The 15,906-nt window shown below is 36.7% G+C and overlaps 1 protein-coding gene across 8 annotated transcripts in view; it reads left to right on the plus strand.

The window, feature by feature from the left end:
* CNKSR2 (connector enhancer of kinase suppressor of Ras 2) overlaps positions 1-15,906 on the plus strand; it is a 256,193-nt gene that overhangs the window by 170,997 nt on the left and 69,290 nt on the right. For 4 of the 8 annotated variants that reach the window (XM_029240573.1, XM_029240575.1, XM_029240569.1 and 1 more), the window contains 2 exons: positions 233-322; positions 1,949-2,163. In XM_029240573.1, the coding sequence (XP_029096406.1) occupies positions 233-322; positions 1,949-2,163 (305 nt within the window). The remainder of the gene's footprint in view (positions 1-232; positions 323-1,948; positions 2,164-15,906) is intronic. The other 4 variants (XM_029240574.1, XM_029240576.1, XM_029240570.1 and 1 more) reach the window with 1 other exon arrangement.

Genomic DNA, 15,906 nt, shown 5'->3' on the forward strand with positions numbered 1-15,906 from the left:
CTCTTTATTATTTATAAAAAGTGCCTTAAGTTTGCATTATCACCTGGCCAATTGCCACAGGCAGTTTCACCTTCTGGCTCAAAACACACATATTTTTCACCTTCACAAATGCCAACCATAATGTTGCATATGAGTGAGTGTGTTTTGCAGACTGTAGCTAAAAGTCCGTTTAAGTTTGAGCGGACGTGGGGAAGAAAAACAATGTGATGTGAATTTTGTTCTCTGTGTTTAGGCAAGCTACGACCTATATCTATGCCAGTGGAATATAATTGGGTGGGGGACTATGAAGATCCAAATAAGATGAAGAGAGATAGTAGAAGAGGTAAGTGTTCTAGAATTTCAGTGTAGGCTGGGTTGTTGAAACAAAAAGCAAATTTAAATGTTTTTTAAATAGGATGTTGTGGCTTCAGTGGAAAACTATTCATTCTCTCATTGACTTTATGATACACCCAAACCAACTCAGACTAACCTTTAACTATCTTGATCTGTTATTAAGTAGATATCTTCTCTGAATGCCTCCTAAGGGATTCAGGGTAGATAAGTACGATGTAAAAAATTAATATCTGAGTGTTATTTGAAAGTTAATACTTGGAAAACAAGGTCAGAAGTGTGAAACTGCATAAAAGAATTAAGTTCAACAAATAGAAAGAGTTTGTGATCAGTCCTCATTGGTCCGCAATGCCAACCTCACTACTTTTGTATTAATATAACGTTAAATTGAGCTTTGAAGCACATGGGTAAAAACTAATAGAAACTGGGCCAGTGACTCTAATGAAAACCATATAGAAATGGAAAAAAAAACTGCTTTGCTTTTTTTTCTCTTCTGTTTGCTGTTCAGGGTTATCTTCTTACTTGGGGGTGGGCTACACTTGAAGTATCTGCCAAAAGTAAGTTTTTATGTTCACTTATCCTGCCATTGAGGTGAGCAGTAAAGAGAGCAACTGGAAGTTTTGCTACTAAATGGGATTCGACCAAGTGTGGATATGGTGGGCCCAGTGGGTCATGCTGCTACTTGCATTTTCTGAAATGAGATCCCTAAGGTTATAGATGAAAAATAAAATTTTTCAAAACAAAGCAAAAAACTTTTCATAGAACCTAAAGTCACTAAGCTTCCTTTATAACATGTTTAACCCACTTGCCTGTTATTTCTAGCCAGTGTGCAGAATTTATTTCATTAATACACAGATCCACAGACTACACAGGGATAAGTAAGCATGACTATCTGCTTCATTAGACTTCTTAACACTTGTTTCATGGAGCGAGAATTTCTGAAAGTGTTGGTAAATATAGGATCATTGACAGACTCCTTTACATCTATGTATTCATTCCGTCTTCCAAACTTCAGTTTCTAACCTCATTTGTTTTATAGAATTAACCAAGAAAAATATAAAAAGGGAAACACTTATATGCCTTCTCTGAGTCACTCTTTTGGGAGTTGATATGATAGTGACATCTTGGGGGAAAAAGGCCTTATGAAGCACTGTACTAATAGTTACAATTGATAGTTCTGGCTATCAATTTAAGCATAGGTTTTATGAACGAAGTTTCCTCACTGTTGGTCCATAGTGTGGGTTTTAACTTCTCCAAGGATGCTCCCTAGCCTGCCATACGTCAGTGTTTGTCATCAAATTTTTGCAGAATCTCCCTGGGGGAGCTTGTTAAACATTTTATGAGCCACACACCCAGAACGTCTGATTCAACTTCCGCAGGTGATTCTGATATAGTTTGTTCAGACCTAAAACTTGGAGAAATAATCTATAGGCTGTCTATTTCCTGTTTCCCTATGATCCCAAATAATTAAGATCCTCTATATTTTCACTACAAAGGTATTTCATAAATGAAGTCAAGTTACATTTCTGAAACAAAATCTCATAGTACAATTAAGGAAGAATAGGAACTTTGGAATATTTGCGTATTTACATTGGTCTGTTTATCTTCTTTTATATAGAAAACTCTCTACTCCGATATATGAGCAATGAAAAAATTGCTCAAGAAGAATACATGTTTCAGAGAAACAGCAAAAAAGACACAGGGAAGAAGTCTAAAAAGAAGGGTGATAAGAGTAGTAGCCCGACTCACTATTCATTGCTACCTAGTTTGCAAATGGATGCACTGAGACAAGATATCATGGGCACACCTGTGCCGGAGGCCACACTATACCATGTAAGTAAAATTTCAAAGACTCTATGATAATACTTTCATTGGCAGACTCTTTTTGGTAAATTCCAGATTATTTATTTTTATCCTCTTGTCAGATTTTCACAAAAGATCCTAAATTTAGATGTTATGCCCTGAAAAAAACGTTTAAAAAAAAATGATGGCTTATTGCTTTGCTCTTCAGTTCATATGTTCAATGAGTTCATGTGTTGTAGCAGGTTATATTTTTAATGAAATAACTTAATATGCACAGAATTTATGGAGACTAATAATTAGCTGATTAATCATTAGTGTGATAATACACAGTAAATGAATAGCTGTAAAGTTCAACATTAAAGATTTTTAATATATTTATGATTTCATTTAAAAATGAACATCTACTGTGCACTAGACTTGGAGCATGGTTCTAGAGGTAAAAATGAGAAGACATAGCACACCGTAATATGGAAAGAAAGACAGACCGAGAGTCCCAATACAGTTTGTAATGGGTGGGTGCAAGAAGTGTAGGAGAACGGCCTTTGCCTTCTTGGGAAGTGAGAAGAGGCTTCAGAATGGGGAGCATTTGGGTGAAGAGTGAAAAGCAGTATTTTTGTGGGAAGGCGTATGAAAGTGTGCCACAAATGTGTGCAAATATGGCATGTTCCATGGACTTCATGTGGCTCAAAATTACTGGTTCATTAAAAGTTGAAGGAAAGCATGTGAGAAGGGGCAGTAGATGGGACCCTAGAGAAGTAGGTGGGGCTTAGATCAGGAATTTTATGATAAAGTACTTAGGCTCTTTCCTGTAGTAATAAGGAGCTACTGAAGAATTTTGACCTGGGGACTTGCATGGTGAGATTGGCCTATAGGATCTCTCTGGTGCAGAGCATCAATCAAGAGATGTGAGGCCAAAGGCAGGGCCATTAAGGCCAGGTGGATGATGAGAAACTAGGACAATGGCATTGTGGAGGCTGAGCATCTTGTTAGCCAAAACATTCAAATCACAAAGTCAACCCATTTTATGACATTTTGGTTAAAAGGGAGTTTGTTGTGCTTCTTATTAGAAGCCCTTGAAAAACATGGACTACAGGCTTTTAAGTGAGTTGAACAATTGTGCTTAGTGTACACAGCATCAAAAAATTTAATCTGTCACTGCTGTGGAAGACAGACCATCTAGATATACAAGATGTGAAAGATTTTAACAACTCATAGTTGAGTTGCTTTCCTGAGTATATCTTTTAAATCATCTAATTACTTATTTGCTAGGTCTCTCATAAAATGAAAATGAAGAAATATGTTTTCATATTTGGGTTGACATAGGAGTGCAGTTAGCACTCTTGGGTGCTCGTTCTCTATCCTCTCCTGTCCCCAGTTACATACCACCAGCCTCTTCCTCTCCAAGAGAATAATGCCCATATCAAAACCTGCTACTTTGAATAAGTGGCAAATCGGGTTATTATTTTTTCCATAGACATTTGCAGTCATTCTGAAGTCAATACTCATAGCTGTATGGCGGGGGCCACTTTTGCTATCACTAGTCAGAAATGCTATCTTCACACTGAGAAGCTGGTGTTCTAGTCAGAAGTAATAGCCTGAACAAAGATCTAAACATAAGAGACAGCTGGCCTATTCAAGAGAGAAGTTGGTAGTGAGAGATGAAGCTAGAGAGGAAAGAAGAGGCCACTTCACCCAGAGCGTGTAAACTATTAAACTGTTTGGATTTGTCATAAGAGGAGCGGTAAGCCATTGAAGGCTCATTTAAACACTCAGCCTGTGCCATCCTGTCGTGCACGTCCAGACAGGAATATACTGTGTGAGGAAGGAAAATAGCTGAGTCTTGTGGATTTTGAGTAATTAAATTATGGAAGATAGTAAAAGGTAAAACTGCTAATCAGGAATATTGTGAGTATTGTCTAGTATTGTCTATAAATTGTTACCACCTTTCTGAAAGGCATTATTTAGTTAAGTGTGCAAAGAACCTGGTCTAGTAACTTCACTTCTAGAAGTTTATTCCAAGAAAGAAAGCAGAGCCTACTTTTGCCTCCTATTTTTATTCTATATCCTGAGTCTGTAACAGGGATTTCCCAGATACATGATATTTATACCAACTAATTTTTAACAGAGAGACAGCACAGGGTAAGGAATATTGTTAATCATGGAGGAGGTCCTCCCATGTAACACTAACCCACTAATTTCAAAGTGAAAAGCTGGACATTTTCTAACTATTCTCTGGTTTAAAAGAAGCTAAGTAATTGTTAGCCCCAAAGTGTATGTTCAATGTCTATAACCAGTGTTCAGAAAGAAAGAACATTCATTGGTGAGTTTTTTATTAGACTCTTAAGTTCCTTAGAGGACTTTACTTGCATTTATTTAGTACTTTTACAGTTATCAAGGGAGTTTCCACATTTGTTACGTCTTTTAAACCTCACAACAACTGTGTTTGCAAATGACAAAACTCAAAACTCAAAAAAGTGATTTACCCAAAGCTGTGTTGCAAAAAAGTGTAAGAGTAAGAACTAGAACCCGAACCACCTACTGCAGGGATCTTTCCACACTCTGCCCTGGTCCTCCATGCATGGTAGGCATTGCATACACAAATGAATTAGTGCTTTAATAACTAAATGAGTGAATTTTGAAAAAGTTCACTTGAAGAAACGTGTGCGCTCATATGTTGATTTTAATAACATTTCTCGTAGGTGGATTGATTTCTACCCAGGTTTCTCTTTTGCTCTATATTACTATTTTTTTATTAAGTTCAGAAAAACGTACAGAGCTACTGCTGTTATAAAACACAAGTAGTTATTCAGCATGATATATTACTGAGACTACAGGGTACTATAGTTAAAATTGCCTGGACCTGGGAGGCAAAATAAAATATATTTAAATGATTGCTTTTTATATTTCACAGGAATTTTTGTTTTATTTTTTAATCTGTATATATGTACTTATTTAAAATAAAAAGATGTTTACTTATGTTAATTTTTTTAAAAACACAAGATCAGTATCAATATGTAATCCAATCACCTTCATGATGAACCGTTAATCTTCATTCTTACCAATTATTCCTTTGGATAGCACAACTATTTTTAATGAAATAGGACTTAAGTGGAAGAGGATTATAAAGATGGAATAATGAGTTTCGTAAGGCTGCTATCTCTGCTATAATACTAGCTCCATGTGGTCTGTGTTGAAATTTGGAGAAAATTTAGTTGAATTGAATAGCAGGATCATATCAGCATTAAATACCCTTAAACAATTTACTAAAGGTGTGTGTGTGTGTGTGTGTGCAGGGTGTTCCTTTTTAAGCTCCTAGATTATAATCCCCGTTAGTCTGTTCTGGAAAGCAGCCTAATAATACACAAAACCAGGCAAATACAGTTTGACTTCAGCATGACTCATTCCTCTTAGCAATTATAGCAGAAATGTTTATATAATAATAAAGAAGATTTAGAAGTTTATGGTATTGTAAAATACATAATTTTATTTTTATTAATTCCATATATTTGTTATTCCAATTTATGTATTTTTCTTAAACTTATTTGAAAAGAAATCATTCACTATGCTCTAACTACCCTAATTATCACCAGTCTTTGCCACCTCTTTCCTTTTTGACATGTCCCTCCCTTTACTGAGAATGCTTCTACCCCATCTTTCCCCCTGGCTGACTCCTATCTAAACCTGAATTTGCAGAGAGACTTTCCGTGACCACTACACCCTAAACTAAATCAGTTTCTCCTATTATAGTCTCTTAGCACCCTGTATATTTTCTTTGAAAACTTTCTTATGATTCATAATTACGTATTTATTTGTGTGATTATCTGCTTAGTATCTTTCTTCACTATATATGGTAGGGAGGGCATGTCCGTGTCCATGACAGGAAAGGATAGTTTCTCCATTTTGTTCAGCACTATATTTTAGTACCTAGTCTAAGTCTAGTACCTTACAAGTGCTCAATAAAAATGTGATGAATAAATGAATGAATGAGTGAGTGAATGTGACAGGAACTTCAATGCCTTTCTCAGTATCTCTCAGCTGATGTCCTCAGCCTGCAAAAACAAGAGCCACCTCCATGACCAGCCCTGCCCAGTACAAGCCGACCTTCAGTTGGGGTGTGTTCAGAGTGGGAACCACCAGGAACCTATTACCATAGGCTCAGTGTCCCATGTGCCTGGGGAGAGGCATAGGGCTCTGAATGTCTTCTATCATGTTTGTCTAGTCCACATGACTAAATTCTACTTTGTTTTATCGATTAGGTTTCCATTTCACTCCAAAGATGGGAACTCTGCCCTTACTGGCGCCTCCTCCAACGAGGTTTTGGCTGGTTTACTGATACAGACGACAGACCATGTGGAGCCTAACTCTGACCACCCACCCATTTAAGAGACTATTGGAATCACCTAGTAATTTACACTCACCATGTTGGGCTCCCTCTCAAAGCAGGTCCCAGTTTGTACCTTTAATCAGGGTGATTTACAAGACTTCTCTGCTCCACAGGTGCCACCAGGGCAACAGGATTAGCTCCCCCTCAGCCTGGCCTCATCTCCTCCACTCCAGCTAGTTCTTGCTCTCTTCCTATCACTGCCCTCTCGTTATGGAGGTCGCAGTATGCCTATCAGCCAAGCAGGTGATGGTATTTTTCAAAAGAGTATAACTTTATTTTACCTACTCACTGATTCTCTGTCTGAAAATGGAGTTGTTGCTGCCAAAACCCTCGTCTGACCTGAGAGCACATGAAGCAAAGGCAGACAGCAGTGTCTGATGTGTGTGTGTGTGTGTGTGTGTGTGTGTGAGAAATCCAAATGTAGTGATGAAAACCTTTAGATAAGAGATGATTAGAATCAGGACTTTTTTTTTTTGCTTAATATGATATACATATGACACCCTGCTCTCACATTAAAGCTGCTGAACTAAATCCATAAACAAAATAATAATTTATTTTAAATCTACATGCTGAGAAGCCAGAAAAGTAAAATTTGATAATGAATCTAGGCAACATGCAGGTACACTTTCATAAACTTAATAATGTGATTTTAGGTGGCTTATGTAAAACAGATTTTGAGTAGGTGTTAAAAAATCTGGATGATTTGTTTCATAACATTCCAACATTGGCTTGTCTTAGTTATTTAGGATATAACTGCAAACACTCAGTTACTATTTCACTTCTGATAAGTACTCTTAGCCATTTCCATCAAATTGTGAAAGGATTTTTGGTGGAGCTTCTGGAGGAAGGAGGTGGAGAGCTGTTAAAAGACATCTTATTTTTAAAAATTTAACAAGTAAATAAACATTATGAAACAGACAGTATTGTAAGTAATTTGCAAATTTTAACTCACTTAATCCTCGTAAAAAACCTATAAGGAAAGGTGCTGGTATTATCCCCATTTTACAGATTAGGAAGCTGAGGCACTAACAATAAGTAGTTAAGTGGTGGAGCTGGGATTTGAACACTGGCAGAGTTTCTCTCTCATACACCAGATGGGCAAGACTACCATCAACAGTAAACTTGTTCAATTCTATGCTGTTATTTCATGTAAATGGAAGATTTCTTGATTTAATATTTACTCCCATTACCATCTTACCCCACTTACTCATGTTTAGACTTTTTCTCTGCCTACACACAATAATGAGAAAGGGAAAATACTTTGCTTTGTGAAATATTTAAATCTCAAAGTCTTTTGTTTGTTTATTTAAAAAATTAAATATATAGAAGTATTTATCATTTATCCCAAGTGTTTCAAATTGCCCCTCAAAAAAATAACATAATTTAGCAGAAACTCAACAGCAATTCTAGTAGTGCCAACTATCTTTAAGGCCCAATAAATGCTGTGGAATATATATAAATAATAATAATATTGCCACTGCTACTACTAATAATAGCTAACATTTACCTATTGCTTACTAAGTTCCTATGCTAAGAACTTACATACGTTATCTCATTGAACCTTCAAATTGACCTTCTGAGGTTGCTACTATTATTATATCTATTTTGAAGAACTGAAACACAGAGTTTACCTTGCTCATGGTCATACAGCCAGAAAGTAGCAGACTTGAAATACGAGTACAAGCAGTCTGACTCCAAAACTCACATTTTTAGATGAATAAAGTCATGTAAAGTCATGTCTACTCATAAGGATTTTACCATCTATTAGAGAAGCCAGAGCAATTATTATCACAAAGATGAAAAATATGCTATATTGGCAGCCTATAAACATTTATAATTAAATTTATCTACAGTTATAAAGATTGGTTTGTCTAATATAGGCCTGTCTTAGCTGCATTGTTTCAGGATCAATGTAGCTAAAATAAGAGGGCAGTTAGTTTCAGTGGCTAGATAACCATCTCTGAGCTAACAATTGTTTATAATAACCACTTTCTCCACGCTTTGACTTTACTCACCTAGATGACAGCCATGGTACAGTGTGACATGATGTTTCTCCTCACTGGGGTGCATGCAGATATCCATTCTAAATATTATTGTATTTATATCATATGTATTCTCTGGTTCCTGTGGATGACTTCACAATTTCTAGAGTGTTAATGCCAAATTCGTAGTAGCACTGGCAAAGCCTACATGGGAACAGCCTGGACTGTGACACATGTTTCCCACTGGAGCACTTCACTAGAGTGGTGATTCTCAAACTATTGGGCTGTCCTTAGCAAACGGCTCCTGGTGACTGAGGCTTTATGCAGAAGTGGCAGTCCTTCCTTTGATTCTTATGGGCAAATAACACGTAATTTCACAGACTTTAATTTTCACTTGTGACTAGATATTGCTTATTAGTAACCTACTAAATGATTTTAAAAGGTTATAAATTGAATAATCATAAAATAATGCATTAGTAGAGTTTACTCAATATTCTAATTCACTGTTTTTCCAAGATGCCTAGTATCCATGCAACCAACAGTACAGTGGTGCTCTTATTGCACAAGCCCAAGTGTAGATGGTTCTGGTTCCCACAGTTTTCAGGAGGAATGCTATATTGGTACATCATCAGGATTTTTTTAAGTTACCTATAGTTTTCAGTTGCTTTTTTTAATTATAAACTATCATTAGACTATTGACCTTAGTTTGCTTTAGGTTGCTTGCTTTACCTTCTAGCATGTTGTAATTCACATTACCCAGATTTTCTAAAAATGATACTATGAATTATCCATACCCTACAGTACTTACAGTCATATTCTATTGGTATCACCTAGTTAATTTTCCATTGGAAAGTAGGGACAAATGGACCACAGGGCCTACTGGCCTAAGAGGGTCACAATCAAAACTTGTTGAGACCCACTGCCTTAAATACGGTTATGTGGTTTTAAAAAGTAGAAGGAATGAAATCTTGGCTTTTCTTGTCCATAAATATGAAACAGTTTTATAGAATGCAAGTCCATGAAGAAGCCTAGGAGGAAAATTCACTTGTGTTTCCTGACCCATTTATACTAATAGTTATTTTAGTGAAAACCATTAAGAAAAATCATGCTCCTCCTCCACCGCAACAGGTGTAAAAAGCATCTATTCACTAAGAAGGCATAAAAATGTTAAATTTTTTATGCATCTTAAATCTTATATGCATCTTAAATGTATATGCATTAAGAGATTCAAAATGCTAGAAGCAAAGTCCAACAGAACTGAAAAGAGAAATTGACAAATCTATAATTATAGTTGAAGTCTTGAACACCCCTCTCAGTAATTCATAGAGCCACTAAAGAAAAACTCAGCAAGGGTGTAGAGTGCTGAACGACTACCCACCAACAGTATCTGACTCCCCAAAACATCAGAATACACATTCTTTTCAAGTGTGCGTGGGACAGTCATCAGGATAGACCATATCTTAGGTCATAAGATAAACCTTAATTTTAAAAGAACTGAAATCATACAAAGTATGTTATCTAACCATAATGGAATCAAACTGGAGATCAATAACAGTTAGCAAGTAAGCCTCCAAGCTCTTGGAAATTAAAGAACGCATTTTAAAATAATCCATAGGTAAAAGAGGAAATCTTAAGGAAAATTGACCTGAATGAAGATGAAAACACAACATATGCATAGGGGAAAATTTATAGCACTAAATACTTACCTCAGGAAAGGAGAGGGACTTCCCTGTTGGTCCAGTGGTTAGGACTCGGCGTTTTCACTGCCAGGGCCCGGGTTCAATCCCTGGTCAGGGAACTAAGATCCCGCAAGCTATGTGGCATGGCCAAAAAAATCAAGAAAAGAAAAGGAGAAAGTTGTCACCTCAAGAAATTAGAAAAAGAAAAACAAGAAATAAGCAAGCATAAGGAAGACAATAGAGAGAAGAAATGAAATTTGAAAACAGAAAACATAGTAGAGAAAATCAAAAGCTGTAAATTTTTTTGCAAAATCAAAAAAGAAATTGATAAATGTCTAGCAAGACTGACAACGGGAAAAAGAGAAGACTAAAGTTACCAGTATAAGGAATGAAAGAGGGGTTATCACTACAAACCTCATAGACATTTAAAGAATAATAAGGAAATACTATGAACAACTCTCTGCACTTAACTTTAACAGTTTAGATGAAATGGACCAATTCCTCAAAACCCACTAGCTACATAACTCTCCCAAGATGGAGTAGATGATCTGAATAGTCCTATAACTATTAAAGGAAATTAGTTAATCATTAAAGGACTTCCAAAAAAGAAGTACAGAAATACTGAAAAAAGGACCAAACATATTGCACTTTTATATTGCTTAAGTGCGAGAGTAATCCATTTGACTTTTATTATTACGTTCTGTGGTGCCTTTAAAGTGTTGGCAGCATGTAAAATATTTGATGTATAGGGCTTGTGACTTAGTGGAATTCCTAGAGACTGATTAAAATTCATAAATTTTATTAATTGTGAAAATATTGTTTAAATGTTTGAAAAATTTGTTTCATAAATTTTTTTAAGTTTAATAAATTAAGCATTATACAAACAAACAAAAAGATTCACTAATACGCCCTTCCTCTTGAGAGAGGTTTCTGCTTACACTGTATAAAACAGATTATGTAAAGCCAGTCCTTTTCAGTTTCATGTTTGAGCCAATGGGGGCCTCATTCTGCTAGTTCCTGGTTAGATAATGGCTGCCAGGAAGGAAAACACAAAATCCGGCTTAATTAGTGAGGCATCATGCAAAACAGGACACAGAATAATTGAATTTGGAATTTATTAAGTTGAAATTTATTAAATTCAAATCTTATTACAAATTCCTTGTTGCCTTCTAAAAAAAATAAAATAAAACCTAAATTCTGATGAGAGGCCCTTGATCAGAGAGGTTAAAGAAACTCCATTCTCTTTCATGTTGTAGGCCTGTCTCTCCCAGTTTTATAACCTCAGAAAATTTCCTCAAGTTTTGTTGGCAGTAGAACTTTTTTGCTCCCATAATCACTTCTACCCATATTACCTCACCACCATAACTCATTTCATCAAGCATCTCAGGTTTAATGAAACTCCAGGTAAAATTATTTTACCCCTAGAACTGTTTAAAACCTCTTCTGATTGAAGGGCCATAACCTATATCAAATTATCTTCTTCATTCAACTCCTAAAATACATTACTTCCTGGATGGTTTCAGCACCATCCAATTCTACAAAACTGTAGGCCTAATAATTTGATGTATATACCCAAATCTCATCCAAAGATTCCTCTTAATACACTACATGTCTGAGTCTCTTGGCCCAGATCTCATGTGAGAATGAAGTTTAAGGCACAATTATTGACTACTGTTACATTCTAGTTTCTTGAAGATAACTTCCAAGAACAATGTTAAATTGTTTGTAGCCTTCAAGGGATTCTTCTTTGGCTTTTGGCTCAGACAGCAACTGGCAGCAGGCCAAGTGCATGAGCTCAACCTAGAGTCTCAGCTCTAAATAATACTGCTAAATCTGTTTCTTAGCATCTCTACAAGTATCAGGTTAGGCCAAAGCAGTATCCTAATAATAGACTTGAACCCAAAACAATCTGCAATGTTGAGAAATAGATGTGTTTCAATCCCTGTTCTTTATATGCACATAATTTTAGATTAACTAGATGCAAACTTTCCTGAAACTCGAACTAGAATAATTTACCTTCTTGTGTTTTCTTTTATTATCATAAATTCAGAGTGGCCTCAAGAGACAATGGCTGTTGTATCTAACCACCTCCAAGTAAAAGGGCTCAACATTAAAGAAAAGAATTGTCTTTTCTAAGATTCAGATGGCCAAGAATAATGCTGTAGTTAATAGAACATGAACTGTTTGAACTCAGACACATTTCTGAACCTCATTTTCTCATCAGTATAAAGAGGATAACAATACTTAATTCACTCAGGTATTTCAGAAGTAAATCATACACTCTATATAAAGTTTGTTCCACTGTGCTGGGCACATAGTAACTGTTCTTAAGGCCATACAGAAAGGAAATGGATTCATTTACATGGATGGGGATTTGCTTCCTGATGAGCAAATCAGGAAGGCTTCTAGGACTAGAACATCTGTCCTCTTTGGGCATTAATGAATGTATCGGCTAGGGTTCAGTCAGGGAAGCAGAAGTGCTAAGTGGCATGGAATAAAGGACTAGATCTTACTCAGTTGAGGAGCTGGTGAAGAACCTCAGCAGAGCCAGTGGTCATGAAGAAAATCTAGATGTGAAGCCAGGGAGAGCAAGACAAACTAGAATCCATGAGCAGACTGGAAGCCTGCCTCCAGCTTCAAAACGAAGCTGGTGCCCTTTGCCATGGAGATTTACAGGCTCCTGGTCCAGGACTTAGAGGAGCTGAAGGAATTGCACGCCTGGCTACTGACCTATCCCAGCAAGGTGAGCCAGCAGAAAAGTGGCAGTGTGTGTGCGCTGCTGCACTGACCGGCACCCTACGCTGACCTTCAGGGCAGAAAGGCTGCTGCTTCGCTTGTATTCTCCGAAATTCACACAAATTTACATTGGCCAGCCCTAACTAGCACCAGACAGGGAGAGGAATTCAGAAATAAATAGTTACAGCTTTGCTAAGTTGACATAGTAGATAACCACCACACTGAGGTTTCCTTTTCTGTTGGCACTATAGGTACCTACCAGGTAAAACCTGCTTTGAAAATTCTAGTGACAGTCTGTATGAGGATCAGTTGTAAAGTGAAAAATTCTAAATGATCATAAATTTGGAGTGGACTCAAGGTGCAGCCTACGTCTGTGGAGGTATCATCCCCACAGCCTACTTACTTAATTCCCCAGAGCATATAGGAACATATAACTTCAAATTGTCTTTTATCTATCTTAAATCAAAAGATTGACTAGTATAAGTAATAATTAGGATAAAATGTCTAATTTACCTAAAGAGGTTTCTACTTGCTAAAACACGTAAGGCGATTCTTTAAAGAATTTCTTTGCATACTCTGTTTAAGGAAGAGTACCAGAAAGCTATGTACCTAGACCATCTTATCTTAGCCAGTTGTTGAATCTCCTTCACTTAGTTGCATTTTAGCATCATGTCCTCAATTTTTATCAGATGGCTGATACAAGAAACAGCCATATGAAATTCACTTCTTCATTTGCTAGTAAAATATTTTTGAGGAGGTTGTATTTTTCCCTTGTGCCCCCCATATATATTTTTATAATTGGGTAAGAGCTTTGGCTCCCTGTGATTATGATGTATATAAAGTATCTGATACAGTGTCTGGCACTATGGTAGTGCACAAATATTCTTAGCATCCTTCCTCCAACCATACTACCAAAATGTCCTCACCAGTGGGCTGAGAACAAGCCAAACCCTAATCTAGGTGCATTTGAGGCAACGAGTTCTGGAGAAGTGGCAGCAAACATCAGGCCCTGCAGAAATCTAATTTTTCATATCTGAGCTTGCATAAATTGCTTGCTTTCTCTTACTCAGTTTTCTCATTTACAAAATGAGCATGGCACTGCAAAGAGGACTATGGAAAATGCCATCTAAATTGACAGCATCATGATGATTTGATTCCTGTTGCAAACACAAATTTTTTTTTTAAAATCTCCCCATCAAGTTCTTTTTTCCCTTCTGTTAGATAAAACCAATTTTGCTTTTTTAGTCTTAAAATCATGTCATACTAGATGGTTCAGTATGGAAGAGAAGGAAGAGTATGATTTATCTCTCAGTTATTTTACTATAAAATGAGTTGCATATAGTGACTTTTGAAACTTCCTAAACTTAACTTTGATTTTTATCCAATGTTATCTTTGAGAGATTTTCTGTTAAGGAAAAGCAATCTCTGGATCAAGAAAACTGCAGCTAAACTAGCCGATGTAGAAACATTTGAAGTGGTTGTCTGGGAGAGCTTATCTATTCTATAAGAGCAAAGATCTCAGAATAAGAGCCTGATAAACATACTCTTAGCCATAAAGGTATTTAGAGGAAAACTGGCATTCTTGGAACGAATTACAATGACATGGCAAGAATTCCATGATGAGAAAATATGTACAATCTGTCAGAGCAACAAACCTAGAAATGAAGGTGACCCAAAACTCTTTAGTTTCAGATTCTTAAAAATGAAGCCATAAAGTCAGTAGCCAGAAAATTTTCCAGTAATTTTGATTGTCATAAAACTGCTGACAAAATTATCATGCCATATACATTGACTTTATTTGAGATTCTTAGGTTTTGTACATTCTTCATTAGAGGTGATTCTTTTGTATTATTTTTTGTCTCTTTTCTTTTACATATAATTTATTTCCTTGTCATTTAGTAGCCGTCAGGAGGCAAATCTGGTTCTCTCAATTTTTTCTGGTCATAAACGTTTCTTTGTCATAAAAGATGGGCAAGCCTACCCTGATTTCTCTGACACCTAGATGTCGACAGTTTGTCAAACAGAAGTGTCAGGAGCAGGCACTGTCCTAGTTCTGCTTTTCAGCTATTTGAACTTTCTGCCTCTGTCTCATTTTGTACACATTAATCAAGCACCCCAAAATAGCTGTATCTCATATGGCTGGTGATAAGTACTTTCCATACATGGTGGAGCTTAAGCATAAACTAAGCGCCTTTCAGTGAATAATCTAGCATTGTGTTAAGATTGACACTGATTGCAGGTATACATAATTCCTAAAACATCAGTAATTGGGTGTACATTGGTAACTAGCCATTTTTCCCTTTAAGTCAGGATCATGTACAGTTAGTGCACTGTGAGATATTCTAAGAGCATCTGGTCCAAGTCTCTGGTCTTGCAGATGAGGCAATTGAGGTCAAGATTAGTTTCAGTGACTTGTCCATAGTCATATCACTGGAATATGGAGAACTAGACGTCAGGTCTCCAGATCACTACCACAGTATTGTTCTCCTGGTACTGTGCATTCCGTTCTTGCTGAAACATAAACATTCAAAGTGTATCACTCCAGCTGGTGTGTTGAGAATAGGCTGGAGGTGGCTGGGGGTAGTGTGGAAGCAGGAAGACAAGTTAGAATCTGGCCAATTCAGGTGAGAGATGATAGGGGCTTAGCCGTGGGTGCTAAAGTGGAAGAGGTGAGAAGGGCGTGGACTCTGGATATGTTTTGAAGGGAAAGTGGACAGGATGTGCTGACAGATTGCATATGAGATGCCATAACTCATAGCCTCACTGTCCGCACACATAGGTGGTCAGTTAACTGTTTGATTCATGCTTTCAATAGAAAGTGTTAGGAGTTGAGCAGAGAGTGGTGAGCTAAGCAGATGGTTTCTGCCTTTGTGGAAACTAATGCAGTAGTTAAAAACCACACGTTGAGAAAGTGAACCAAGTAATTTTAAGGCATTGCATAATAATCAGCAGTGTATCAAGTGAAAATTGCATAACACAATGAATCAGCTCG

Source organism: Monodon monoceros, unplaced genomic scaffold (assembly GCF_005190385.1).
Source record: "Monodon monoceros isolate NGI ecotype Baffin Bay Population unplaced genomic scaffold, NGI_Narwhal_1 Super_Scaffold_22, whole genome shotgun sequence".
NCBI classification, from domain to species: domain Eukaryota; kingdom Metazoa; phylum Chordata; class Mammalia; order Artiodactyla; family Monodontidae; genus Monodon; species Monodon monoceros.